The sequence below is a fragment of the Physella acuta genome, unplaced genomic scaffold (genome assembly GCF_028476545.2).
Source record: "Physella acuta isolate Inbredline_101_S28 unplaced genomic scaffold, ASM2847654v3 ptg000996l, whole genome shotgun sequence".
Taxonomy (NCBI): domain Eukaryota; kingdom Metazoa; phylum Mollusca; class Gastropoda; family Physidae; genus Physella; species Physella acuta.
The window spans coordinates 31107-59065 of record NW_026732513.1 but is presented as its reverse complement, the minus strand read 5'-3'; the positions used below and the strand labels follow the sequence as shown (position 1 = coordinate 59065).

General features: G+C 34.5%; 1 protein-coding gene across 1 annotated transcript in view; it reads left to right on the top strand.

The window, feature by feature from the left end:
* Nucleotides 1-3922: 3922 nt before the first annotated feature.
* LOC131954411 (putative ferric-chelate reductase 1 homolog) overlaps nt 3923-27959 on the top strand; it is a gene marked incomplete at its 5' end in the record, with an annotated part of 32354 nt that continues 8317 nt past the window's right edge. The window contains 11 exon segments of the mRNA XM_059318068.1: nt 3923-4078; nt 10224-10375; nt 10693-10781; nt 14767-14866; nt 15035-15241; nt 15368-15466; nt 21605-21788; nt 22551-22667; nt 22825-22940; nt 24469-24558; nt 24990-25152. Coding sequence (XP_059174051.1) covers nt 3923-4078; nt 10224-10375; nt 10693-10781; nt 14767-14866; nt 15035-15241; nt 15368-15466; nt 21605-21788; nt 22551-22667; nt 22825-22940; nt 24469-24558; nt 24990-25152 — 1473 coding nt within the window.

The window sequence follows — 27959 nt, the reverse complement described above, 5'->3', positions numbered from 1 at the left end:
TGTCTTACTTAGGGTTAGGGTTATTTAACTTGCTTCAACTGTCGTACTTAGGGTTAGGGTTGGGGTTATTTAACTTGCTTCAACTGTCGTACTTAGGGTTAGGGTTATTTAACTTGTTTCAACTGTCGTACTTAGGGTTAGGGTTATTTAACTTGCTTCAACTGTCTTACTTAGGGTTAGGGTTATTTAACTTGCTTCAACTGTCGTACTTAGGGTTAGGGTTATTTAACTTGCTTCAACTGTCGTACTTAGGGTTAGGGTTATTTAACTTGCTTCAACTGTCTTACTTAGGGTTAGGGTTATTTAACTTGCTTCAACTGTCGTACTTAGGGTTAGGGTTATTTAACTTGCTTCAACTGTCGTACTTAGGGTTAGGGTTATTTAACTTGCTTCAACTGTCGTACTTAGGGTTAGGGTTATTTAACTTGCTTCAACTGTCGTACTTAGGGTTAGGGTTATTTAACTTGCTTCAACTGTCGTACTTAGGGTTAGGGTTATTTAACTTGCTTCAACTGTCGTACTTAGGGTTAGGGTTATTTAACTTGCTTCAACTGTCTTACTTAGGGTTAGGGTTATTTAACTTGCTTCAACTGTCTTACTTAGGGTTAGGGTTATTTAACTTGCTTCAACTGTCTTACTTAGGGTTAGGTTTATTTAACTTGCTTCAACTGTCGTACTTTTGACTTTCGTCTTTTGTCTTATTGGTCGAAACTGGCGACGTAATTTTGACCACTTCTAACGGACCACTTTCAACCTTGCCACGTAGGTCAAGACCCGTTGACAACGCAATCTGACATAAAATTTTACTTAATTGGATGTTTAATTTTTCGAGCTATCATATTGGAGCATATACGTACATTATTTGCCTTCATTTTAATAAAAATAAACCGGAAGTGGTACTTTTTCTACTTTGAATTTTTCAAAAGCCTATAACTTGAGTACTATTTCAGATAGATACATGAAATTTCACAAGTAAGTAAAAGATCTAATTCTCTACCTTCTGTCAAATTTTGAGTAATTTCCGTTGACCGGAAGTACTAATTTACGCTATTTCCGATTTCTCAAAAACTAATGTAAATTTATAAAGTACTAATAATATTCCGCACTATTATGCACATTTTATTTGGCGTTCACTTGTGTGCAATTTTTTTTTCTACGAGATTTTATTCTATTTTTAAAAGTTTAAGTATTTAAAATGGATTAAAATTCATGTCTATATCCCGAGTTCCCATCCACTGTTTTTTTATATAAGAATATTCGAGAAAGTTTAGGGAAGATCACTCCCGGTTTTTAATTTTTTTTCATATACCATTGACCGATATGTTAGATTAAAAGTCACTTTTGCTACACGGGCCATAAAATGAGATAGGACCTATACAAATGTTTAAAACTGTCTTCATTCTATAAATGATTTATGGCCTTAATTGTTGTGGTTTGTTATCTCTTGAGGTTGATTTTTGCAATGATAGACGTTAAATAGATTTGAAAAGTCTATGTAATCATACAAAATAAAAATAAAAAAATCTTTAAAAATTCAAATTAAAAAAAAACTTTTATCAAATTTGGCAAGCGATAAAACTATAGTTTCATAAAAAAATTAAAGCCGTTAAGGAAACATAGATTACACTCGTTTTTATATTTTTGTATTGAAAATAAGCCGTTGAAAAGCCGTTCAGCATTATTTTATCAATTCAAATTAAAAAAAAACAACCGCCCTCAACCTCTATTTGAAGTCAACCGGAATGGTCAGGGAGAGTAAAACAATGAAAGTCACAACAATTGTTTTCCATGATAAAATACACAAGAACAATCAATAGGGTATAGCCTAGTAGTTTATTTATATCAAGTAATATAACATCCCCTATCATCAAAACACCAAGACTCTACTAATCCAAATTAGAAATAAAATTACTATAAAATCACTAATAACTATTTGTTTGAGCATTTTTATTTCTCTAATGATATAAAATATTCAATTTTGGCTAAAAATATGCTCTCTGGCAACAACTGTTTGGAACCAGCATTTTAAGGCTATTACTAAATAGGATAATAAATTTTAGTGTTTTATATATATATATATATATATATATATATATATATATATATATATATATATATATATATATATATATATATATATATATATATATATGTATGTGTGTATGTGTGTGTGTGTGTGTATGTGTGTGTGTGTGTTTATCTGTATAAAAATATTTAGGGGTGAGAAAATTTTTTGCGGAGGTAGGAGGAAAAGGGGGGGGGGGGGTCTCATTTTGTCACATAATATCTGGATGTGTATCGCCATAATATCTGGATGTGTATCGCCATAACATCTGGATGTGTATCGCCATAATATCTGGATGTGTATCGCCATAATATCTGGATGTGTATCGCCATAATATCTGGATGTGTATCGCCATAATATCTGGATGTGTATCGCCATAATATCTGGGTGTGTATCGCCATAATATCTGGATGTGTATCGCCATAATATCTGGATGTGTATCGCCATAATATCTGGATGTGTATCGCCATAATATCTGGATGTGTATCGCCATAATATCTGGATGTGTATCGCCATAATATCTGGATGTGTATTATCAGGACTGGATGGTTCACGTCACGTTTGCCTGTCGTCCCTACTGGGACATAGGCCGCTGACAAGAGCTTTCAGACGTCTCTGTCCAGGTCTAGTCTCTCCAACTGTCCCCAGGTGTATCCAATCTTCTTGGTGTCTTCTTCCAGGTCACGTCTCCAGGTCTTTCTAGGTCTGCCTCTCCTCCTCCTGCCTTGTGGATTCCAGGTGAGGGCCTGTCTTGTTATGCTGGATACAGGCTTCCTGAGTGTGTGGCCAATCCATTTCCATTTTCTCTGGAGGATCTCTACTTCAACTGGCAGTTGATTTGTCCGTTGCCATAGAACATATTTCTGATAGTTTTAGGCTAGCGAATTCGCAGGATCTTTCTGAGGCATGCGTTTATAAATGATTGTATTTTCTTCTTATTTATAGCAGTTATTCTCCATGTCTCGGCTCCATAGAGTAAAACATATTTTACTAGTGTGTTGACGATCCGGATTTTTATTCCAATGGTTAAATCTCCAGAACCCCAAACATTTTTTAGTTGATTGAAGACTGCTCTTGCCTTGCCCATCCTTATTTTTATGTCTGCTTCTGTCCCACCCTGCTTATCAACAATGCTTCCAACGTAGGTGAATCTATCCATTTCTTCTAGGGCGTCTTCTGCCAGTGTTATAGGGTTGTTGTTTGATGCATTGACTTTGAGAACTTTAGGTTTCCCTCTGTAGATGTTCTGGCCAAGGGATGTAGAAAGATTAGCAACCCTGTTGGTTTTATCCTGCATTTGCTGTTGTGTGAGAAAGAAGGGCCAGGTCGTCAGCAAAGTCCAGGTCATCCAGCTGGCTCCACAGTGTCCACTGCATACCGTTTCGCGTTTTCTCTGTTGACATCTTCATAATCCAGTCTATGGCTAGCAGGAACAGGAATGGTGAAAGTAGGCAACCCTGCCTTACTCCAGTCCGTACTGGGAAGGCCTCTGTAGTCTGTTGGCCATGCACTACTCTACATTTCAGACCTTCATATCAAGACATAATAATGTTGACTATTTTCTGTGGCAACCTGTAGTGTCTCAACAATTTCCACATTGACTGTCTATCCAGGCTATCAAAGGACTTCTCATAATCTATGAAATTAATATAGAGAGATGAGTTCCACTCTTGGGTCTGTTCAACGATGATGCGCAGGGTAGCAATTTGGTCTACGCAGGACCTTTCCTTCCTAAAGCCCGCCTGTTGATCTCGAAGCTGGGGATCTATCACTTCCTTTATTCTGTTTAATAATATTCTGTTGAAGACTTTGCACTGGATGGTTAAGATGTTAATATTTGACTTTGTTTTCTTAAAGTCTTGCCAGAAGTGAGCAGCTACCCCAATGGTGCACCTGTGGCCAGTTGCTTCACGATGATGCCCAAACACAGCGGTACGCAGAGCCAGCTGGACAGAAGTTTCTTCCAAGTCACAACTTCATCCAACAGCTACACGCCAGGGCAGAAGATTAGAGGTAACTTATGACTTATGGTGGGGGGGATAGATGTATTCTAGAGGTAACTTATGTCTTATGGTTGTGTGGGAAAGATGTATTCTAGAGGTAACTTATGTCTTATGGTTGTGTGGGAAAGATGTATGCTAGAGGTAACTTATGACTTATGGTTGTGTGGGAAAGATGTATGCTAGAGGTAACTTATGTTTTATGGTTGTTTCGGATAGATGTATGCTAGAGGTAACTTATGTCTTATGGTTGTGTGGGAAAGATTTTTTGGTTCATTGTTTGTATTCATCGTCTCAATTTATTTTAAGTTTATAAAGTCTGAAAGTATACTCTTTTCTTAACATGAAAATTTATATATGTGTATGTGTATGTGTAGGCGTGTGCGTATGCGTGTATGTGTATGTGTATGTGTATGTGTGTATGTGTATGTGTATGTGTATGTGTATGTGTATGTGTATGTGTATGTGTATGTGTATGTGTATGTGTATGTGTATGTGTATGTGTACGTGTACGTGTACATATGTATATGTATATGTATGTGTACGTGTACGTGTACATATGTATATGTATATGTATGTGTACGTGTACGTGTACGTGTACATATGTATATGTATATGTATATGTATGTGTACGTGTACGTGTACGTGTACGTGTACGTGTACATATGTATATGTATATGTATATGTATATGTATATGTATATGTATATGTATATGTATATGTATATGTATATGTATATGTATATGTATATGTATATGTATATGTATATGTATATGTATATGTATATGTATATGTATATGTATATGTATATGTATATGTATATGTATATGTATATGTATATGTATATGTATATGTATATGTATATGTATATGTATATGTATATGTATATGTATATGTATATGTATATGTATATGTATATGTATATGTATATGTATATGTATATGTATATGTATATGTATATGTATATGTATATGTATATGTATATGTATATGTATATGTATATGTATATGTATATGTATATGTATATGTATATGTATATGTATATGTATATGTATATGTATATGTATATGTATATGTATATGTATATGTATATGTATATGTATATGTATATGTATATGTATATGTATATGTATATGTATATGTATATGAAACTGTATGAAGTTTTTGAGAATAGGCCTACTGTTGGAGATTTTTCTACGAAAAAAAAAATTTAAGTTCGCAGGGATGGCGGCCCGGCAGGGCGCGATAAACTTTTTCTACTTTGAATTTTTCAAAAGTCTATAACTTGATTACTATTTCAGATAGATAAATGAAATTTCACATATAAGTATAAGATCTAATTCTCTGCCTTCTATCAAATTATGAGTAATTTCTGTTGACCGGAAGTAATTTTCGCTATTTCCGATTTTTCAAAATTTATTAAGTGCTAATAATATTCAGCACTATAATGCACATTTTATTTTGGGTTCACTTGGTGTGCAATTCTTTTTTCTACGATATTTAATTCTATTTTAAAACGTGTAAGTATTTAAAATGGATTAAAAATCATGTCTATATCCCGAGTTGCCATCCCCTGTAGTTTTATATAAGAACTAGACTACCCGTTATCTAGTTAGATAACTGTAGGTTACGATGGTCATCCATAAATGACATCACGTCTGTCACTTATCATCACAAAAAAACCAGACCCCACATTCAAAAAGATGTTTTTTATCTTTTAAAACACCGATTTCGGACTATCCCTTCATATACTGACGTCACAGGTGACCTACTCAACTCTACTTCACCTGCACAGTGTCCCGCCAAGTCTCAGACAACATGTTTTTATCGTTTAAAAAAACGATTCCAGCCGAGCATGTATCTGACCACACTATCCCTTCATATGCTTAGGACAAAGAAACAGATAAACTCTACCTTACCTTCCATGTATCCCGCCAAGTTCAGATAGGCAACTTTATCATTCACATCTCAAAAATAAAAAAATTGAAAAAAAAAAATTTAACATTGACGTGTCTAGAACCTATGCCACCCGCATGAAAGCCGATTACACTAACAACTTAGCTATTTAACTCGTGACGTCATTTATGCTTTTTTTATAGTATAGTTTAATACTTTGAGTCTCCTTATGCAACTTGATTTACGCGCATAGATCTAGATCTAAGTCTAGTAGTAGTAACTTTCAAATTAAATTTTATCTTAAATTAGCCAATTACATAGCAAAACAAAGATTTATATAAAATAATGAAGGTTTGAAATTATCTAGATTTAGATTCTACGACTCATTTGCTTAAGTCTTAAGTCTAGTTTTGCGTAACTCTTGCTAGATCTAGACCTAGATCTAATCATTAGACCTATTCTAGCTAGATAGATCGATTATTGTAAAACTAAATGAAAAAGACAGTTGAAAATTTATAGAAGTGTTGGAACGTAATAAAAACAGCAAACGGACGTATTGTTAAAGTTATGGCCGACAGAAAATTAGCTTTAGAACGCGTTAAACTTTTGAATGGGCCTATGATGGAAGCCGCCATTTTATTGTACTAAAAAGTAAACACGTCATGTGACGTCACTATTCAGTCAAGGTAAAGCCATTTTTTTTTTAAATTTGAAATTAATGTGGTTAATCTACCAATGAATAAATCAATAAATTAATTAACTTCTTTAAATAAATTTGTGATTAACAGTCTGTCTGAAAACAAAAATTGTTCTCTACCTACATACTATTTTACAGTTCGCCATATAGCGTACATCCTCTACAGTAGTCAATCAGACAAACAAACAAATGAATATTCAAACATGTAAACAAACTTGAGTTTTAGTAGTATACTAGACTACCCGTTATCTAGTTAGCTAACTGTGGGTTTCGGGGGTCATCCATAAATGACATCACGTCTGTCACTAATCATCACAAAATAACCAGACCCCACATTCAAAAAGACTTTTTTTATCCTTTAAAAACACACTATCCCTTCATATACTGACGTCACAGGTGACATTTAAAAAGTTCTATTTAATTTTAATGACGCCGACTTCAAAATTTAGCCTTCATTCTCCAAAGCAAATTTTAAAATGCTTTTCTGGCATATCTAGACCTGGCCACCTATAGCATGTTTATATAACGTGAAAACCCGCCATTTTGCTCGTGGTAAACATAGCCTAAAAATAGTCGGAAGTCATGCGTCCGGTCCGGACGCCATTGTTGTTAGCAACCGACCACGCCTCCAATAAAGCGAGTAATCCTACTATATCTAGCTCTAGAACCTAGATAGATAAATCCGATGTATTCTCGAATTAGATGTTCATTGAAGCTAAACAAAGATTTATATAAAATAAGGCATGAAATAGATTCTAGATGTAGAATTTGCATTAAGTCTAGATCTAGAATTTACGTAGTCTAGTGACCTTAGATCTAGATCTAAAATCTTGATTTCATAACATGTTCTTCCTTCGACAGCTGATCTGTAGATCTAGAGAAATTTATTGTAAAACTAAATGAAAAAGACAGTTGAAAATTGATTTTAAGTGTTGGAACGTAATAAATACAGCAAACGGATGTATTGTTAAAGTTATAGCCGACAGAAAATTAGCTTTAGAAAGCGTTAAACTTTGGAATGGGAACAAAATCTTCTTCGATAGAAGCCGCCATTTTATAGAGTCCTTGCAAACACGTGACCTAAATCACGTGATACCTACGCCCGCCGCCACAGTGGTGTACATCAGACGTAAACACAATCAGCTGTTCGCCAGCGCTGGACGTGTTCACCAGCGCTGGACGTGTTCACTGTATGTAAAGAACCGCACCCGCGGAAAAGGAAAAATATGTTTAAAAACTTGAACTCTTAGGAATTGAAGATCATTATACAGTTATTGACAGTTTCGTGGATAATATAAATATGTGGCCGAAATTTCTAAATAAAAATACTGTTAGTAATACCGTTTGCGTTTAGAGTTTAAGTAGACGAAGCTGATCAAATGCAGTAATATATTATAGGTTATCTACTGTAGCAAACGTGAGACCACTTAACTCCTACAAAACCCACACTACAACGGCTAATATGTATAGTCCATGGGTAATAACCAATCTGGGTAGCATGTTATACAATTTAAGACCCTTATAATCCAGCAGGGAAGTAATCAGACACATTAATACTGACGTTCAACCCTCATGATGGCTGCCCCCACCTGTATCTAGCCCACAATAAAACCTAAGAGGAGTCTGCCCTGCCCTCCCCTGAAAATGTCTCACCTCCGTGATACCCAGCCCCACAGAGATAGTATTTCTTATATAATTTTGACCCTCAGGGTCCAGCAGGGAGAACAAAGGGGAAAGTCCCACTGCTCTCCCCTCAACACTTCTCACCTCGGTGTCATGTTATGTCATTTATAGCACACATCGCTTATCAGGAGAAAGCATTAAGGCATTAAGAATCTTAACTCTGGACAGCTACACACTAGTATACTAACTACACACTAGGTGCCTACTGTAAACTACTAGACTGTAGGCCCTATGTAGACCTGCAATTGTATCAATTGTAGACTGGGTCCATTGTTATTATTCTAAACCATCTCACTTATAATGTTTCTAGCTTGATTTGTTTCTTTTATAAACAGTGTATTTTTAAAAAAAAATTAGCCTAATCATTAACCAAATAATAATAATGTGGTTATTTGTTGTTGGCTGGTATGATCTAGATTGTACTACTAGGCTACAAAAACTTAGTAGACCAATTACTAGATATGAATTTGAATTTAATTAAACTCAGTCCAGTATCAGATACATATTGCTGTAAAAAGACAACAAAGTAGGTAGGCCTTAGTAATTTATTAAAGCCTTCTACTACAGTAATATCAACTACATGCTTGTATAAAGTTTTTACAATTTAATTTAAGTAGCAGATTCTAGATCTAAGTCTAGTCATACAATCCATTTCAATTTCAGAAAATTTCGTTTGCTAAAAAAATGATTAGATAATAGAGCGAGATTTTAGATCTTAGAGACAATTAAATGCTTTATTAGGCCTATTATGACTACTTTTGATTTATTATGGGTGTATTTTGAATCGAATGTAGATCTAAAGTAATTAAATTTAAGTAAAGAAGTAGATGCTAGATTCTATGTCTACCCAGCGGAGCCAGGTATTAGGCCTACTATTAGATCTTATTATTCTTATTATTACTTTTGACTTTGTCTTTTACTATTAGTATTTGTGAAGGTCGAGCATGTTTGTTTTATTAGTAGTTATCTTTTATAATTAAAATGAAGTTTATTATTTTACTGTCCTTACCTGAAACAAAGTATCGAGAACTGCATTTGATCAGATTCGGCTACTTTAACTCTAAACGCAAACAGTATTACTAACAGTATTTTTATTTAGAAATTTTGTCCACATATTTATTTATACGAAACTGTCAATAACAGTATAAGGATCAAGAGTTAGTTTTTTAACGTATTTTTCCTTTTCCGCGGGCGCGATTCTTTACATACGGTGAACACGTCCAGCGCTGGCGAACACGTCCAGCGCTGGCGAACAGCTGATTGTGTTTACGTCTGATGTACACCACTGTGGCGGCGGGCGTAGGTATCACGTGATTTAGGTCACGTGTTTGCAAGGACTCTATAAAATGGCAGTATCACGAACGGACGTGACGTCATATGAAAGGACTCTATTGTACTAAAAAGTAAATAAAAAATGTGACGTCACTATTCCGTCAAGCCAAGTCGTTTTTCTAATCTTTTAAAATTAATGTGGTTAATCTACCTATGAATAAATCAATAAATTAATTAACGTCTTTAAATAAATTTGTGATTAACAGTCTGTCTGAAAACAAAAATTGTTCTCTACCTACATACTATTTTACAGCTCTCCACTTAGCGCCGATTTTCTCCAGTATTCAATCAGACAAACAAAAAAAAACAAATAAATATTCAAACATGTAAACAAACTAGAGTTTTAGTAGTATATAGATAGATAGAAGATAGATTGATAGATATTCGAGAAAGTGTAGGGGAGATCACTCCCGGTTTATTTTAATATGAGAAATTGCTGTATAAAAAACAACCCCTAACCCTTCTCGATTCCTAGACCACATAATCCGTTTTGACATAACCAAGTTTGTTATACATTCTGTGTATAATTGACTAGTAAATTCTGCTCTAGTGAATGTCACAACGAACAACGCCATGGAATTTAAAGGCATCCAAATTCGGGCTCGGAGAGCGGATCTCAACTCAGAGGAGTTTATCGGAACTTTCGACATTCTGGGCAACACAAACAAACTGACATATGTGCGGTGTCAAGACATGCCACAGGTTGGTCAATACGGCAGTTAGGGGGTTAATAGGTGGGGGAGAGGTATCATGTCAATTCATCTCACATTCTATTTAGAAAATTATTAAACACAATAACAATAGGGTAAACAAAGAAATGCACTCAATCATTTAGAACTTGTTGTAACCGTTTCTATTAATATAGGACAGTAAATATTATTATACGAGAGTATTATTTAGGTTATGCCATTTCTTTTCCTTTCTTTTTGTTTTTTGACAATTTATTTATACATTATACAAAATATTCAATTTCATTTGATTGTAATTTATAACCATTAATCCGAATCTATTCTCCACAGAGTATGGTAACCCATAGCAACAATAGCACGGTCTCCTATGTTTTGGTTGATTGGTCAGTTAATCAAAACGTTGGACCAATTGTATTTGAGTAAGACTCGCCTTTTAAATTTGCCGACAAATATATGATGTCAACATTGTGGTTTAGTGACGTCAACATTGTGGGTTAGTGACGTCAACATTGTAGGTTAGTGACGTCAACATTGTGGGTTAGTGACGTCTACATTGTGGGTTAGTCACGTCTACATTGTGGGTTAGTGACGTCAACATTGTAGGTTAGTGACGTCAACATTGTAGGTTAGTGAAGTGTCAACATTGTAGGTTAGTGAAGTCAACACTATTGAATTGATGGCCTGTATCATAATCAATGTAAGCCCTGCTAGGGGGGGGGGATACCTTAAAATCTACCCTTCTAGGCTTATCTAACTAACTACTGTCCGGTCAGTGCAAGCCCGGATAAACCCAGACTGGTTAATAACCTAACCTTAGTCTAAATAATAAAACTACTAAAAATAAAACAAAAACTTAAACAATATAATAACATTTCTTTAACAAAATAAATATGGAACCAAGCTTATAAACAAACTAGAATTTAGGTAAAACAGAACACTGGAGACATACAAAACAGAAACAGAACTCAACGGAACAAAACACCCAATTTCGGACCACCGTCCTAAAGAAGAAAAATAGACAAATCAATTCAAAATGTAAAAACAGTTATACACAAGGCACTAAGAAGTTGACACAATTGAAAATAAAATGGATATTGTACAAAATGAACTTTCAAATAAAAGTAGTACAAAGAACACACTTAAACGTAAATATCAGGTCACTGAGCATAAAACTACTAGTTCAGTGCACACAATAATCAGCCTCAACAAGAGGTTCTCATAAAATATATAAGTAAAATCTAGAGATAGATTCTAGATTCTCTAGATCCATGACTAAAATTTAAACCCAGACCACCATACTACCACGTGGTCTAGATACATCAACCATTGAGATTTCTCAAAGTCGAAGAAACTAAATAGTATGTAGTCACTTCGTATATAAAATAAGAAAACCATTCAAAGGAAACCATAATAAAACAGTATAAAAATAGCTCTACGTTACCATACACCATATAAATGTGTTACAGAAACACTTAACACACAGGCCTCGACATTCCCGCTGAATGTCCCTCCCATTTTTGGAGTAAATTCAGATGATATATTCGAGAGAGAACCCTTATTTTTGACATTAACCCTAACCCTAAACCTTATTGTTGACATTAACCCTAACCCTAACCCTTATTTTTGACATTATCCTAACCCTAACTCTAACCCTAACTCTAACCCTAACCCTAGCCCTAACCATAATCCTAACCCTAACGCTAAGTCGGGCGTCACCCGGTGCGGCAATACATGGCGTCACCCCCACCAAGACAAAAATTATACTATATTATATATATATATATATATATATATATATATATATATATATATATATATATATATATATATATATATATAGTCACCAAAAAATCTAATTCTAATCTAAAAGACCTAACAGTACTGATAATTATGTACTAAAATCAGTATCCAGAAAAAAAAGGAAAATACAGAAAAAACTTTCAAACATCTCACGCATAAGCCTGCCACGATTTCAAAAGGTTTCGAACTTAATTGAAGTCTCGCAGCTGAACACTTCATTCAATACACATAGAAAATAGTTCTTAACAGAACGATAATTAAAGATACGATAGAAAGCATCAATTGAGACCATCCAATACAATAAGATTAACAATCATAACAAGCGTTCAAACAAAACATTCACAAACCATTACAATATGTGAAAACATAAAAAAAAATGCTGGAGAGGCTTAACTTTAACATAATAAAATAATAATAATTAATACAATCACCGCCCTCTACCAGAAACTTAAGTCACAGTTTCTTTTCATCCCAGCTATAACATTATACTCTGCTACTAAAATAATAAATACATTAACACCATCAGTAGAGTACGCGGGGGGAAGGTGGGGGGAGCCGGGGGGGGGGGTGCCCCTCCCCCACTTTATGGACAGTTGCGCCTTTTTCAGAGATTTATTAAATAAAATTAAAAACAAGTTTTTCGGAGGCACGAGCAAGGCGCTTTTCGTCACAATGTCAATCTACGCTAGCGTATGTAAATCAGCTGTTTGTCACCATGACAACCCACGCTAGCGCCTGTAAATCAGCTGTTTGTCACCATGACAACTCACGCTAGCGCCTGTACATCAGCTGTTTGTGTTCTTCTAGCTGGGTATGGACAGTCAACCACCCACACATCGATCTGATTCACAAGTGTAGCCTTTGCTTGAGTTATCAGGCTCGATTCAGCCATCCATCTTTTATACTTGAGGCCTATTATTTTCTGGTTTTAAGATCAGTTTGGAGACGTAGGGCAATTGTTTACGTAAAGCGTACCCCGTAGAATACGTTTCTACTTATCTTTGATATTTTAGCACTAGCAGGAAGTGAAATTGCAGGTCCCCTTTATGTCAACTGATATAGAACATTTCCCAAAGGCATCTTTTACTACAGATACACGTATTTTTGGGTGGAATGTGTTAAAAATCTGAATCAATTTTCTAACAAACACATTCTCACACAACTTCAAAAACGTCAGTATGAGTCAAGGTGATCAGCTGTACAGATGTACTAAACGAACATATGGTTAAATACCTCGGGTAAACTTAGTTAAAACAATACAAAAATACTGTAGATAGGAGTAAAACTGCCTCCAAAAGATGAATAACCAAAATTCAGAAATAGAAAAAAACTATAGTTTAAAAAAATCACAATTAGAATTATAGATTTTGAAACAGGTAAAACGGAGAATATTGTTTTTGCAATCACAACTAAAGAGGCGTGTGAGCAATACAGAGATCTAACCCACACCTAATTATCATGTTAAAAATAATTAAAGAACACAAAAGGCAGTAGCTAATTAAAAACTATAATGATCTGAGAGGCAATTTGATTTGAAAGAAATGAATTATGATAGTTATTAAAATGATCAATTACTTTTAGATTATGATAGTAGTGAAATACAAATTACGCTTATATATTCTCTTCGCTATCACATACATTCTTTATGCTTTGAAATTTTAGCATTTATAGCAATAAAATATTTAAGTTTGAATTAAGACAGTCGTTTATAAAACGAATTCTAGTAGCTTATTATACTAAATAAAATAAAATAGATGATTGACCTCGATGAATTTAAAAAAATATAATTAAATTTGTAGTCCTATATATATATATATATATATATATATATATATATATATATATATATATATATATATATATATATATATATATATATATATATATTAATTGAGTGATTATTTCCCCTGCAATGGTTTCCTTGCCTTGTCTTAATATTCGTAGTGAGGTCGGGTGTCACCCGGTGCTGCACTTAATGGCATCACCAATTTTCGATTTGCACCCCCCTCCAATTTTTTATTTCCACCCCCCCTCAAATTTTCGATTTGCACCCCCCTCTCGAACTTTCGATTTGCACCCCCCCCCCTAAAGTTTTTCTCTATATATTTTACTATTTTTTGCCTTGGTGTCATCCCCCTAAATGGTGCCACCCGGTGCGGTCCGCACCCCCACGCCCCCCCCTCGCTACGCCTCTGCCCTAACCCTACACCGTAGCGAAGCTACGTCATACAGCTAGTGTGTATACATCATATATATATATATATATATATATATATATATATATATATATATATATATATATATATATATATATATATATATATATATATATATATATATATATATATATATATATATATATATATATATATATATATATATATATATATATATATATATATATATATATATATATATATATATATGGTGCCTTTTGGTCGACATGCCGCTCCCCTTAACCCAAAAACCTGCGAACGCCTCTGAACACCACAGTTACTCACAATATTCATTGCTCTATTTAGTCCTAGATATTTAAACTGCATGTATAGGCGCTAATTAATCAATGCTCTAATTAGTTATGGATGAAATGACTCTATTTTTCAGCGTGACAGTAGTGAAAAGCTATTTGTACATTTATTTTGGCATCAAATCAGCAGTGATAAACCCAGCAGGCACGGGGCCTTTTGTGCAGCCTGTTGTTCATGTAAGAGTTATAGAGTATGTGTGTTTGTGTGTTGGTGTGTATGTTTGTGTGCGGGTGTGTCTGTGTGTGTCTGTGGGAGTGGGGTGGTTGGGTTCACAAGGCTGAGAGAAAGATACAAAATGAGCGACTGATATGGGTTAGCATATTCACGTGACTTGTTTTTTTTAGGCGTCGTCTGTCTCGCCTTTGGTGAGCCCTATAGACTGGGGTTTGTGCGGGAAATCCAAGGGCTGTCTGCTCTACCCCCGCTACTGCACTGGAGGGGACTGCAAGGCGGGGGTGAGCTTCTACGTCAACGGATCCACTGTGAACTTTGAACTTATGGCTAAAGCTGATGGCTACGTATCATTGGGCTTTTCTGACGACATGATTATGGTAGTTATTACTCTAATCCTAACCCTGCACTGCCGTTTTAATCTATAGTTTCTTGCAATTTACAACAAAAAAAAAATTAATAATTTTTTGTTAATGAACATTAATGAACATTTTTTTTCATGAAAGGGAAACGACCAAACTATAAGTTGCGCTACGTTGTTTGACCGAGTTAGCATTCAACACGGATTCAATCACCTCCAGAAATACAACAGCAGAGAACTTAAGGTCAGCGGTGCAGTAGAAAATTTAAACAAATTATTAAGTCGGCCGCCACAAAATTCATTGGTATAAACTAATAAAATGATAAAAAAACATTGAATATAGTTATGTTAAGTACAAACGTTATACCGTGATGTAAAATATAAACTAAATACATTGATGCCTCAGATAATCCTCTATGAAACCCGCCCATCACAAAATGTAAAGGTTTACCATAAAAAATAAACCGGGGGTGATCTCCCCTAAACTTTCTCGAATATCTATAATAAAAGCGGGCTGAGCGTGTCAGTCCTTCCTTCCGTCCTTCCTTCTGTCATCGCTATAGCTTTTGGAACCATAAAAGTAAATATCGCACCATGCAGCGCTTTTCAGTGCGTCGCAGCGTCTTATTATAAGTTTGTTTATATAACGACATAAAGTTATTTTATAATTGCCACTGTATTTACTCTTTTGCATAACGTAAAGAAAATATTAAATACACGAAAATTGCTAAAACATATTAAAAAGATTAATGTCAAATATCATTTTCGTTTATATTCCTAGAAAAAGTGGATATATTTTAATAACATAATAACAGGAGGGTAGAAAAATCTAATTAATTGAACTTTTTTTTTCTAATTTTGACAAGGGAATGTAATTAATACTAATAGTTTCGCTGTCTGTCTATCTGTGTATGTATCTATCTGACAAGAACGCTATAGAGAAAACACAAGCAACTTAAAAACATGCATAGTTAAACGAAAACGAAATATGACGTCACATTGGAGCATATAGTAGAAAATAGTATCAAGCCGGAGAGTGCACACAGTAATATGACGTCATTGATTCTCGAGTAAACATTGAATTAAAAAGCCAATTTTGTCTAATCTTAATTTAATGATCTACAAATGCAACCAATGTTTCTTTCAGACTTTTTCCTCCCCGGAGAGGGGTGGGGTTACTTGAAATTTTCGGGGGCGGGGGTAGAATTTTCTGATAGGGGGCGAACACTGGAAAAAGTATATAATTATATTTCGTTGAATGGGACGGTAGACATGTTTTAAGGTGTGTGTGGGCGGGGGGGGGGGGGGTGGTTTTAGTTTAGAGAAAATTGACAGCACTATCAACCTAGCGCCTGTTGTATCCTTCCTCAACGGGCCATTTTTCTCGTTAATACTAATAGTTTCGCTGTCTGTCTATCTATGTATCTATCTGTCTGACAAGAACGCTCAAGAGAAAACACAAGCAAATTAAAAACTTTCACAGTAAGACGGAAACGAAATATGACGTGACATTTAGCATATGGTAGAAAATAGTATCAAGCCAGAGAGTGCACACAATAATATGACGTCATTGATTCTCGAGTAAACATTGAATTAAAAAGCCAATGTTGTCTAATCTTAGGAGTGGTTTGCGTGAAGAGTTTCTTTCATACAATTCTTCGGTTAGTGGCGAAGCCCTCCCTCCGGTAGAACATCTAAGCCGCCTTCCCTTCCCCCCCCCCCAACCCAACTCAAAAGATATGACGTCATCGATACTCTATAATAAAAAGGACTGACATTACGGCATAATTAAAGTGTATAAACTTAAAAGTCTTTTGCATTTAGAGTTTCTTTCATAGAATTTTTCGGGTAGTGGCTAAGCGCGACACCAGTTTTTCTTTCAGACTTTTTCCTCCGAGGAGAGGGGAACTTTAAATTTGCTAATCTAAATAGTGTTATGCGTGCACATTATCTACCGTTAGTTTGTATGATCTACAAATGCGACCAGTGTTTCTTTCAGACTTTTTCCTCGCCGGAGAGGGGTGGGGTTACTTGAATTTTTTAGGGGGGCGGGGGTTGAATTTTTCTGGGATGGTGCAGACACTGGAAAAAAGTATATAATTATATTTCGTTGAATGGGACGGTAGACATGTTTTGGGGTGTGGCGGGGGGGGGGGGGGGGGAGGGGGGAGGGCGGAGCCCCCTCCTCCCAAGTAGAGTTGCCTGAAAGAAACTCTAAATGCGTTTTTGTCACGAATGAGATTAGGTGCATGGTTTAGGGATATGCCTATGGCTATATTTTGTATAAATTAAAGTACCGATTCTGGATAAAAATCCGTTTTCAATGTCATTTTTCGTTTCCGGTTAAATTTAATTAAGGTGGTGATTTTGGTTTTGGCTTTAGTTTAGAGAAAATAGACAGCACTATTAACCTAGCGCCCGTTGTATCCTTCCTCAACGGGCCATTTTTCGCGTTTAAAAATAAATTTAACTCAGGCTAATTAAAAAAATGTGAATGCAAATCTACGGGCGACCTAGAAGGAATTAGTGTTGCAATAATATAATTAGCAAAATGTGAATGCAAATTTTGCGGATGTGGAAGAGGAAATTATTGTTAGAAAATTATAATTAGCATGGATTGATAAAAGGCAATCTTTTATTTATTCTATTCACTGATTGTACTGTTTACTACTTCTAATTTTTAATAAACTATTCCGCACTATTATAGACGCGTCATCACGTTCATTGGGTGCGCAATGGTTTTAGTTATGAAACTCCATTGTAAATTTTTAAAATTTAAAGTACTGGAAAAAAATGCGTGAATTGATAAAGTGATATATGGTAGGTAAACCACGGATATTTTAAATATAGCCTGCTATTTATTGTATATTATTTATTATTATTCTATCCATTTTTACTTTCTCGTATATACGAAATATATAGAAAGTCTTGTAATCGTGAAAAAAAAAATCGAGATTTTTTGCAAATCTCGACGTTTTACAGCTCCCTGAGTCGGAAAAACATAGTATTGCAATCTTGTCCGTTTGTCTGTGTATGTGTGTGTGTGTGTGTTGGTGTGTCTGTAAACACGATAACTTGAGTACCGTTACAGCTAGGTTGATGAAATTTCATATATAAGTATTATATCAAATTTGTAGATTCGTATACACTTTTCAGCAATTTCCGATAACCGGAAGTGGAACTTTTTTTTGCACGATTACAATACTTTCTCTATACTATGTATACGAGAAAGTAATCACCAGCTGTGACGTCTCCAGATCTCGGTGTATGGAAAAGCATAGAAAACATAAACAGGCGCTTTATTTTGAACAAATTATACATATATATATATATATATATATATATATATATATATATATATATATATATATATATATATATGTAACATAGTGTAATCACTAGTACTTGCTTTGAGACGCTAGACGGGCACACATATCAAGTGAAAAAGTACACTCTGAATTACAGGTTCAAATTAAATCACTTTATTAATCGAAATAAAAGGCATATTCCACAAAAGGATAACATCAATGTTCCATATAAGAATAATATACAATCCACCAACAGACCTCCAACGTCACAAGTCCACACGAATTACAAGTTCCCTTGACGTTTCAAATCTTGTCCTGCTGTCTCTTCTATTGTTGAGCCCTAACCCTAACCCCGACCTTCAGTCGCTGGCCTTGTTAATGTTATTGAGTTTTGATTAGGAGTAAAGTTCTATTTTTAGTCAAACTATTCTATTTTAGTCACACGAGCTGCGTAACACCAACTTGTTTATATAGCAGTTACATAAGAACTCAGTTCAGGTTTGGCCTTGACCTTGTCCTTGTTGACAGACTAGTTAGTAACTTTCCACAATATGGAAGGTAACATTATTACATTATTCAGTGTTTCTTCCAGACTTTTTTTCCCCGGGGGGGGGGGGGGGTGTGGGGGGGGGGGTGGGGGGGGGGGGCACTTGATATTTTCGGGGGATCGGACAACATTTTCCGGGGGCGGGGGGGTGGTAGACAGTGGTGAAAGTGTATGTTTCCATAAATTCTATTTCGTTTGGGGGGGGGGGGGGGGGGCGGTAGACTTTCTTCGGGGGTGCTAATATTTTGGACTAAGAGACTCATGCTTTTCTTTATAGTAATTATAATAGTAATGCATTACTTAAATAAAATAATTTATTTTCTCCTTTTTAGCGCATTATTACATACAAGATTGTTATTAAAACGTTTTTTTATGCATTTCTTCAATACTTTAAAATTTTAACGTAATAGAATTGAATGACTAAAAGCAATTAAGCACCTAATGAACTTAAACAATGTGCGTATGATAGCTCGGAAAATATAGGATATTTAAATTAATTATTTGAAAATTAATGATTGAAAAGTTGTTTCCAAATGATGCCAAATGTTTGTTGCCAGAAAGCATATTTTTCAACGAAAAATTGAATATTTTATAACATTTGTTTAATGAGGACAAATGACTTCCGGTTTTATTAAGGATAGAAAAAGTCAAACAAATAATAACAAGTAATATAATAGTAATTTAGCTAACACTTTTATTTTTAATTTGTATTATTAGAGTCTTGGTGTTGTGGTGATAGGGGATGTTATATTTCTAAATATAAAAACAATACTAGACTATACATCATAGACCACCATTGTGTAATTTATCATGGAAAAAAAATTGCTGTAACTTTTATTGTTTTACTCTCCCTGGCCATTCCGGTTGACTTCAAATATAAGTAAAGGGCGATTTTAAAAAAAAATATTTGAATTAATAAAATAATGAACGGCTTTTCAACAAAAATGTGAAAATGAGAGTAATCGATTGTTCTCAAACAGCTTTAAGTTTTTAAAATTTTACTATAATTTGATCTCTTGTCAAATTTTTAAAAATATTTTTTTTGTTTAAATTTAGTATGATTACATAGAATTTTCATGCTTATTAAGCATCAAATTAAGTCAAATTTGATGTCACATTGCATTTTTATCGAATTTCGACCCACGTGCCTAATTTGAAAGAAATTGGTCGTTTAGAAGTGGTCGAAATTTTGGATTGTCACCATTCACCCATTTCGGACGAAGCAATGCACACACATGCAAAAGTGTATATGCAGTAGAAAGGAAGTTAAATAAAAGCTTGTAGAAATGAGAGGCTTGTCACAAGCTTCTATATTTCTACTAGCCGTCGGTACCCGTTACACGTGAATTATAGGTCTATATATTTTTAATGTTATACATTTTTTAGAAGAATATTTTATAAAATAGTTATTGGTCAAAACGCAATTTGCTTTACTACAGGTTTAACGATATTAGTGACAAATCAAAGAAATAACTAAATAGCTAAAAGTCCGACACATTAAAAATAGCATAGGCTACTAACAGAGGCGTAGCTAAAGAAATTATTTGAAAGCTCATTTTAAGTATCGAATTATACACTGTCAAAGCTACAAAAATAAACGACTACAAGGCTTTACACACTGATTTAGCAACTTTATGGCACCGAAATAGAAAATGTTTCAGGATTGTAACTGGTAAGAAGCGCCACAAACCTTTTTAACTGGGGGGGGGGTGCTTTTTCACAGACAGGAATAACTATATATAGAAATGGGGTGGGGGTTCAAAATTGATAGTCCAACCCGGGCGCCGTTTTAGGTCGCTAAGCCTCTGGCTACTAATACCTATTTGAAAAAATAAAACCAAATTATATATATAATTAGTCGACACAACACAATATTAAATGCACACATTGACTAAAAGACAAATGATTCCGTTAAAACCCGGCTTTTCAATGCTATTTATGTTGTTTTTTAAAGTAGTTTGTATTAGCTTTGGCCGAGGAAATTGTATACATTTCATAAATTACGTCTCGATAAGTAAATCTATAGATCTAAATCAAATTTTAATGAAATAGTTAATTTCTTCGTTTTCTAAAATTGGAAGATGACGCCATTGGTTTCGTGTACTTTTCGTACTTCAAACATATAACATGTGACGTCATCGATTTCGGCGTTCTTGTTCCAACTATAACACGGCGTTCTTGTTCCAACTATAAACACCTTTCGTGTTGCATAATTAAAACTGTTTTTCTACTTTCGAATATGCCTTTATTTTTCATTTTTAAATAAAATTTTGTTTATACATTTAAAACATCTACCATATTATTTTCAACAAAAGTCCGTAACAAGTTCTCCGTATATCGCTGAAGATTCTGATGTGATATCCTGCGAAAATATTTTGCGGACAGAGAGAAAGAAGTGCGCACAAGGGCTTTTAAATATTAGGATAGAGTGATTGCACTGTCCTATCCCAACCCTTATTGTTATAAAGAATTATAGGGGAGATCACTCACGTTATATTTTACTGAATAATAAAACATTTTGTTCCAGAATAATCTTACACTTCTTGAAGCAGCAAAAATCAATGGCAGAATTTGTTGTCGCTTCTCTCGTCCTGTGACCATGGCAATGGATGTGGCCGTTGATGAGTCAGAGGACGGTGCAACCAAAAAGTTGACCTTTAACCTTAACAACAAACATTATTTGTTTATTGCATGGGGAAAAGTATACACCTGTAAGTTGAATGGCTACTTTTTACACCTGTAAGTTGAATGGCTACTTTTTACACCTGTAAGTTGAATGGCTACATTTTACACCTGTGAGTTGAATGGCTACTTTTTACAACTGTAAGTTAAATGGCTACTTTTTACACCTGTAAGTTGAATGGCAACTTTTAACACCTGTAAGTTGAATGGCTGTTGGGTTAGGGTTAGGGGCTACTTGGTTTTATGTTGCATATTCTCATAACCAGGCAGCATACGGGTATAAAATGCGAGTATTGGATAATGAGTTCAGTGAGACAAATTACAATGTTTAAAAAACTAGAATATCATTTATGATTTATGAAATGTACGAAAACAATATTTTGTTTGTTCAGGCATATGACTAATATCAGTGCAAGTATATGACTAAATATAAGTTTAAGCATATGAGTAAATATAAGTTTAAAGTACTTTCAAATGTGTACATGAGCGTACCAAGTACTTTCAAATGTGTACATGAGCGTACCAAGTACTTTCAAATGTGTACATGAGCGTACCAAGTACTTTCAAATGTGTACATAAGCGTACCAAGTACTTTCAAATGCGTACATGGTATTACCTATTTCTTTCAAATGCGTGAATTAGGTTACCAAGTACTTTAAAAGCTTTTCTTCCAATTTATCGACACCCTAGTAAGATGTGGGGGCTATCGCAACCCAATCCTAGTTACGCCTCTGCTAAATGATAGGAGAAAAGGCTGACTGCTGTTATTTTAAAATAAATTTCTCTTTCAGTGACTGATGTTCTGGGTTACCACACTGAAATGCCTGTGATCTCGGAGACTGAAATAAATTTCTATGACGTCACCATATACAGGGGAAGTGTCATGCCAAACCTCATCAGGGCCCATGGTAAAAAAAAAATTGCTTGATGCAGCTCCCCCCCCCCCACACACACACATACTTTTGTTTAGATGGAAAAAGTCCAAGGTTCCTAAAATGTCTTAGTTAAACAATGATATTCTAAAATGTATGGTCCTAAACATCACATGTCTTTGTTTTGAAACAGCCTCGCTGATGGCGACGGCATGGATGGGCTTCGCGGGTCTGGCAATTGTTATTGCCAGATTTTATAAAGATGGCTTCCAGGATAAGAAATTTTGTGGAATAAAAATTTGGTTTCATGTAAGTCAATTTGACGTGACTCTAATCTAAACCAAACTTGTCTCAAATATCTGAACAGTTCTAAACTCTACATAACTTAATTTTGATATTACACCGTCTAACCCTAAGCCTAAGAGTAAGGGCGGTGTTCGTATTCTCCATAGAAAAAGCTGGTTCAACTTTTCAAAGACACCATAGGCAACAGTGTTGCTGTAATAAGGCTTGTAAGTCTTGGTCTCTCCCTATTCAAATTCGAAATCTTATTAGCAAGGCAGAGATAAAAAACATTTTGAGTTAAATTAATTGTTTTGAAAATAGTTCCCATTTATTACAGGAAAAAAAAACATGGAGGTTGTATCTTTAAGTAATAATGCACTAAAAGGGAGAAAATAAATGATTTTCTTTGAATATATTATAATACTCTACTATTTTAATAACTTAAAATGAAAGCTTGTTATTAAAACATTTTATGCATTTTTTATTTCTCGTATATTCAAAGTATAGAGAAAGTATAGTAATCGTGCAAAAAAAAAAATGTGTCGAAAATGATAGTTTTGCAATTATGTCCGTGTGTCTGTGTGTGTATGTGTGTGTGTGTCTTTAAACACGATAACTTGAGTACCGTTATAGCTAGGTTAATGAAATTTCATATATAAGTATTATATCAAATTTGTAGATCCGTATCAACTTTTGAGCGACTTCCGATAACCGGAAGTGGAACTTTTTCTACTTTGAATTTTTTAAAAGCCTATAACTTGAGTACCATTTCAGATAGATAAGGAAATTTCACATATAAGTAAATGATCTAATAGTCTGCCTTCTGTCAAATTTTGAGTAATTTCCGTTGACCGGAAGTAGTAATTTAGACCATTTCCGATTTCTTAAAAAACGCATGTGAATTGATAAAGTACTAATAATATTTCGCACTGTTATACACATTTTCTTTGGCGTTCACTTGGTGTGCAATTCTTTTTACTACAAGATTCTATTCTATTTTTAAAAGTTTAAGTAATTAAAAATGGATTTTAAAAATTGTCTATGTCCCGAGTTGCCATCCCCCGTAGTGTTATATAAGATTATTCGAGAAAGTTTAGGGGAGATCACTCCCGGTTTATTACTTTCTTGTATACAGAGTATAGAGGAAGTACTGTAATCGTGCACAAAAATCACATGAAATTTTGACAGTTTTCATCGTTTAACACCTCAGTACTTCATCATACAGTAAGTTGTCTCTTACAGTATGGTGTCTCTTACAGTATGTTGTCTCTTACAGTACGGTGTCTATTACAGTATGTTGTCTCTTACAGTATGTTGTCTCTTACAGTATGGTGTCTCTTACAGTATGTTGTCTCTTACAGTATGTTGTCTCTTACAGTATGTTGTCTCTTACAGTATGTTGTCTCTTACAGTACGGTGTCTATTACAGTATGTTGTCTCTTAGAGTATGTTGTCTCTTACAGTATGGTGTCTCTTACAGTATGTGCTACACATAATATTTATCTTCATGTCATTCCCCCCCCCCCTCTCACTTCCTCTCTCTCAATGACAGTTACACAGGATATCTGCATTCATGACATTTGCACTAACGGTAGCTGGGCTGGTTACTGTCTTGGTCAAGCTAGATGGCCAAATCACTCAGGTCAGTTTAGAATAGTTTTCAGTGTAAAGATCAGGGCTAGAGGTCAGTGTTAAAGGTCAGAGCTAGAGGTCAGTGCTAGAGGTCAGTGTACATTTTCTGGGGAGGGGGCGGAAACTCGTCAAAGTATATTTTCTATATAAATTCTATTTCGTTATAGGGGTTGGTAGACGTGCTTCAGGTGGGGAGAAGGGATTTTGTTATAGGGGTTGGTAGACGTGCTTCAGGTGGGGAGAAGGGATTTTGGTTTCGGTTTAGGTAAAAAGACAACACTATCAACCTAGCGCGAGTCGTATTTCTCACTCAACGGGCCATTTATCTCGTATATATATATATATATATATATATATATATATATATATATATATATATATATATATATATATATACATATACATATATATATATATACAAACCATGGCTTTATTTTACAGAATGAATCGGCCTACAACCACATGTGTCTAGGGTTTACAGTTGTCGCCCTTGTGTGTGCTCAAGTTCTCGCTGGACTCCTGCGTCCAGGTCCCCACCAGAAGCTGAGACCATTTTTTAACTTTTTCCACCGTTTTCTAGGATTTACAGCTTTAGTTATTTCTGGTACGTTTAAACATCAATACTTTCTTTTCGGGAAGGTGAATCACATTAATAATATCTTGGCCTACATTATTTTTAAAGCACTAAAAATTAGAAAATAAATAATTTTGTTTAAATATATAATACACTACTATTCAAATTACTATAAAGAAAAGCGTGGGTCTCCTCTTTAATATTAGCAAAGGTAAATAAACCGGGAGTGATCTCCCCTAAACTTTCTCGAATATTCAAATATAACACTACGTGGGATGGCAACTCGGAATATAGACATGATTTTTGTTTACTTAAACTTTTAAAAATAGAATAAAATCTAGTAGAAAAATGAATTGCGCACCAAGCGAACGCCAAAACAAAATGTGCATAATAGTGCGCAATATTATTAGTACTTTATAAATTTACATGCGTTTTTTGAGAAATCGAAAATTGCGTAAATTAGTACTTCCGGTCAACGGAAATTACTCAAAATTTAACAGAAGGTAGAGAATTAGATCTTTTACTTATATGTGAAGTTTCATTTATCTATCTGAAATAGTACTCAAGTTATACGCTTTTGAAATATTCAAAGTAGAAAAAGTACTACTTCCGGTTATCGGAAATCGCTCAAAAGTTGATCAGGATCTACGATTTTGATAAAATACCTATATATGAAATTTCATCAACCTAGCTGTAACGGTACTCAAGTTATCGTGTTTGCACACAGACACACAGACACACACACACACACACACAGACATACGGAAAAGATTGCAAAATTATGTTTTTCCGTATCAGTGAGATGTAAAACGTCGAGATTTGTAAAAATCTCGATTTTTTTTTTGCACGATTACAAGACTTTCTCTATACTTCGTATATACGAGAAAGTAAAAAGAGATAAAAGAGTGACGCATTCTTTTCTTGATAGTTATTTAAATAGTAGTGTATTATTATATTTTTAAAGAAAATAAATTGTCTCTTTTTTGTGTGTGCACTTTTACATAAAAGATTGTTATTTAAACTTTTTTATGCAACTTTTTTTACAAGCGATTTTTAACTTGCTTCCTCTGTCTGTCTATCTGTCGTCAACGATCGAAAAGGGAGAACGAAATTTCGGTTACTTCCAATTGACCGATTCGTTTCAAAGTTAGCAGGCTGGTCAAGACTTGAAGACAATACAATATGACACGGTGTGTCTGCGTGTCTTGTGTGTGTGTGTGTGTGTGTGTGTGTGTCTAAACACGATAACTTGAGTACTGTTACAGCTAGGTTGCAACAGAAACAGTACTCAAGTTATAGGCTTTTGAAAAACCGAAAGTAGAATAAATTCCACGTCCGGTTACTGGAAATCGCTGAAAAGTATATACAGAACTACACATTTGATATACTTCCAAATGATCTATATGAAATTTCGTCAACCTAGCTTTAAATGTACTCAGGTTATCGTGTTCACAGAGTGACACAAGGACAGAATCGCAAAGTTTTTTCCGACTCGATGACGCGTAAAGCGCCGAGATGCCGAGATTTTGATAAATCTGGATTTAGATTTTTTTGCCCAACAAAGTAAGTCCTCTATACTCCGTATATGATGAAGTACTGAGGTGTAAAGCGGTGAAAACTGTCAAAATTTCATGTGATTTTTGTGCACGATTACACTACTTCCTCTCTACTCTGTATACTACAATGTAAAATTTAAGTATAAATAAACCGGGAGTGATCTCCCCTAAACTTTCTCGAATATCTAATATATAAAGCTCAGTTCTGTATGTAACGCATATGTTTGTCGTTGGTCTTGGATGGATTTAAGTGTTAGACAATTATTGTGCGCATTTGTCTAAATTTATGAGTTAAAAAATTACTATTGAAAGTGTTGGGAAATAATTTTCATTTTTCAAATTATAGTAATAATTGTCGGCATGTTCATTAAACACAAGTTTTAAAAAAAATATCATCTTTTACAAAAATTCTAATTATGTCTTTATTTAGTCCTATAGCACTTACTTCCCTTTGATAAATTAGGAAAACACAATTACTTCCCTTTATAAAACCATTGCATTTGTGGAAAAGAATTTACTTTTTAATTACTTTGTTTTGGTGTTGGAAAAAAAATAATTACATAATTAGCGGGGATTGATCAAGTGCAAATGTTGTAGGTATTTTACGGATAAGCTTGGAGTATTAAAATTGTTCATTAAATTGAAACAGGCGCGTTCGTTTAAGTGAGTGCAAAAGACTATGAATAAGTTGGGGTACTATAGTCGTTCATTAAGCTAAAACAGGTGATTCCGCCCCGGGCGTTTATGTTCGCGTTAGTGTTTTCTTTGTGTTTAGGTGGGTTTGCGTTATTGGTTGCGTTTTGATTTGGTTCGTTTTTGTTCTTTCTTTTTTCGTTTTTGTTTGTGTTTTTTTGTTTGGGTTTGTATTTGTGTTTTTGGTTGGTTTTGCGTTTGGATTTGGTTTGTTTTCGTTTGCTTTTTCGTTGTTTTTTTACTTTCTCGTATATACGAAGTATAGAGAAAGTCTTGTAATCGTGCAAAAAAAAAAAATCGAGATTTTTGCAAATCTCGACGTTTTGCATCTCACTGATACGGAAAAACATAATTTTGCAATCTTGTCCGTATGTCTGTGTGTCTGTGTGTGTGTGTGTCCGTGTGCAAACACGATAACTTGAGTACCGTTACAGCTAGGTTGATGAAATTTCATATATAAGTATTTTATCAAAATCGTAGATCCGTATCAACTTTTGAGCGATTTCCGATAACCGGAAGTGGTATTTTTCCTACTTTGAATTTTTCAAAAGCCTATAACTTGAGTACTATTTCAGATACATAAATGAA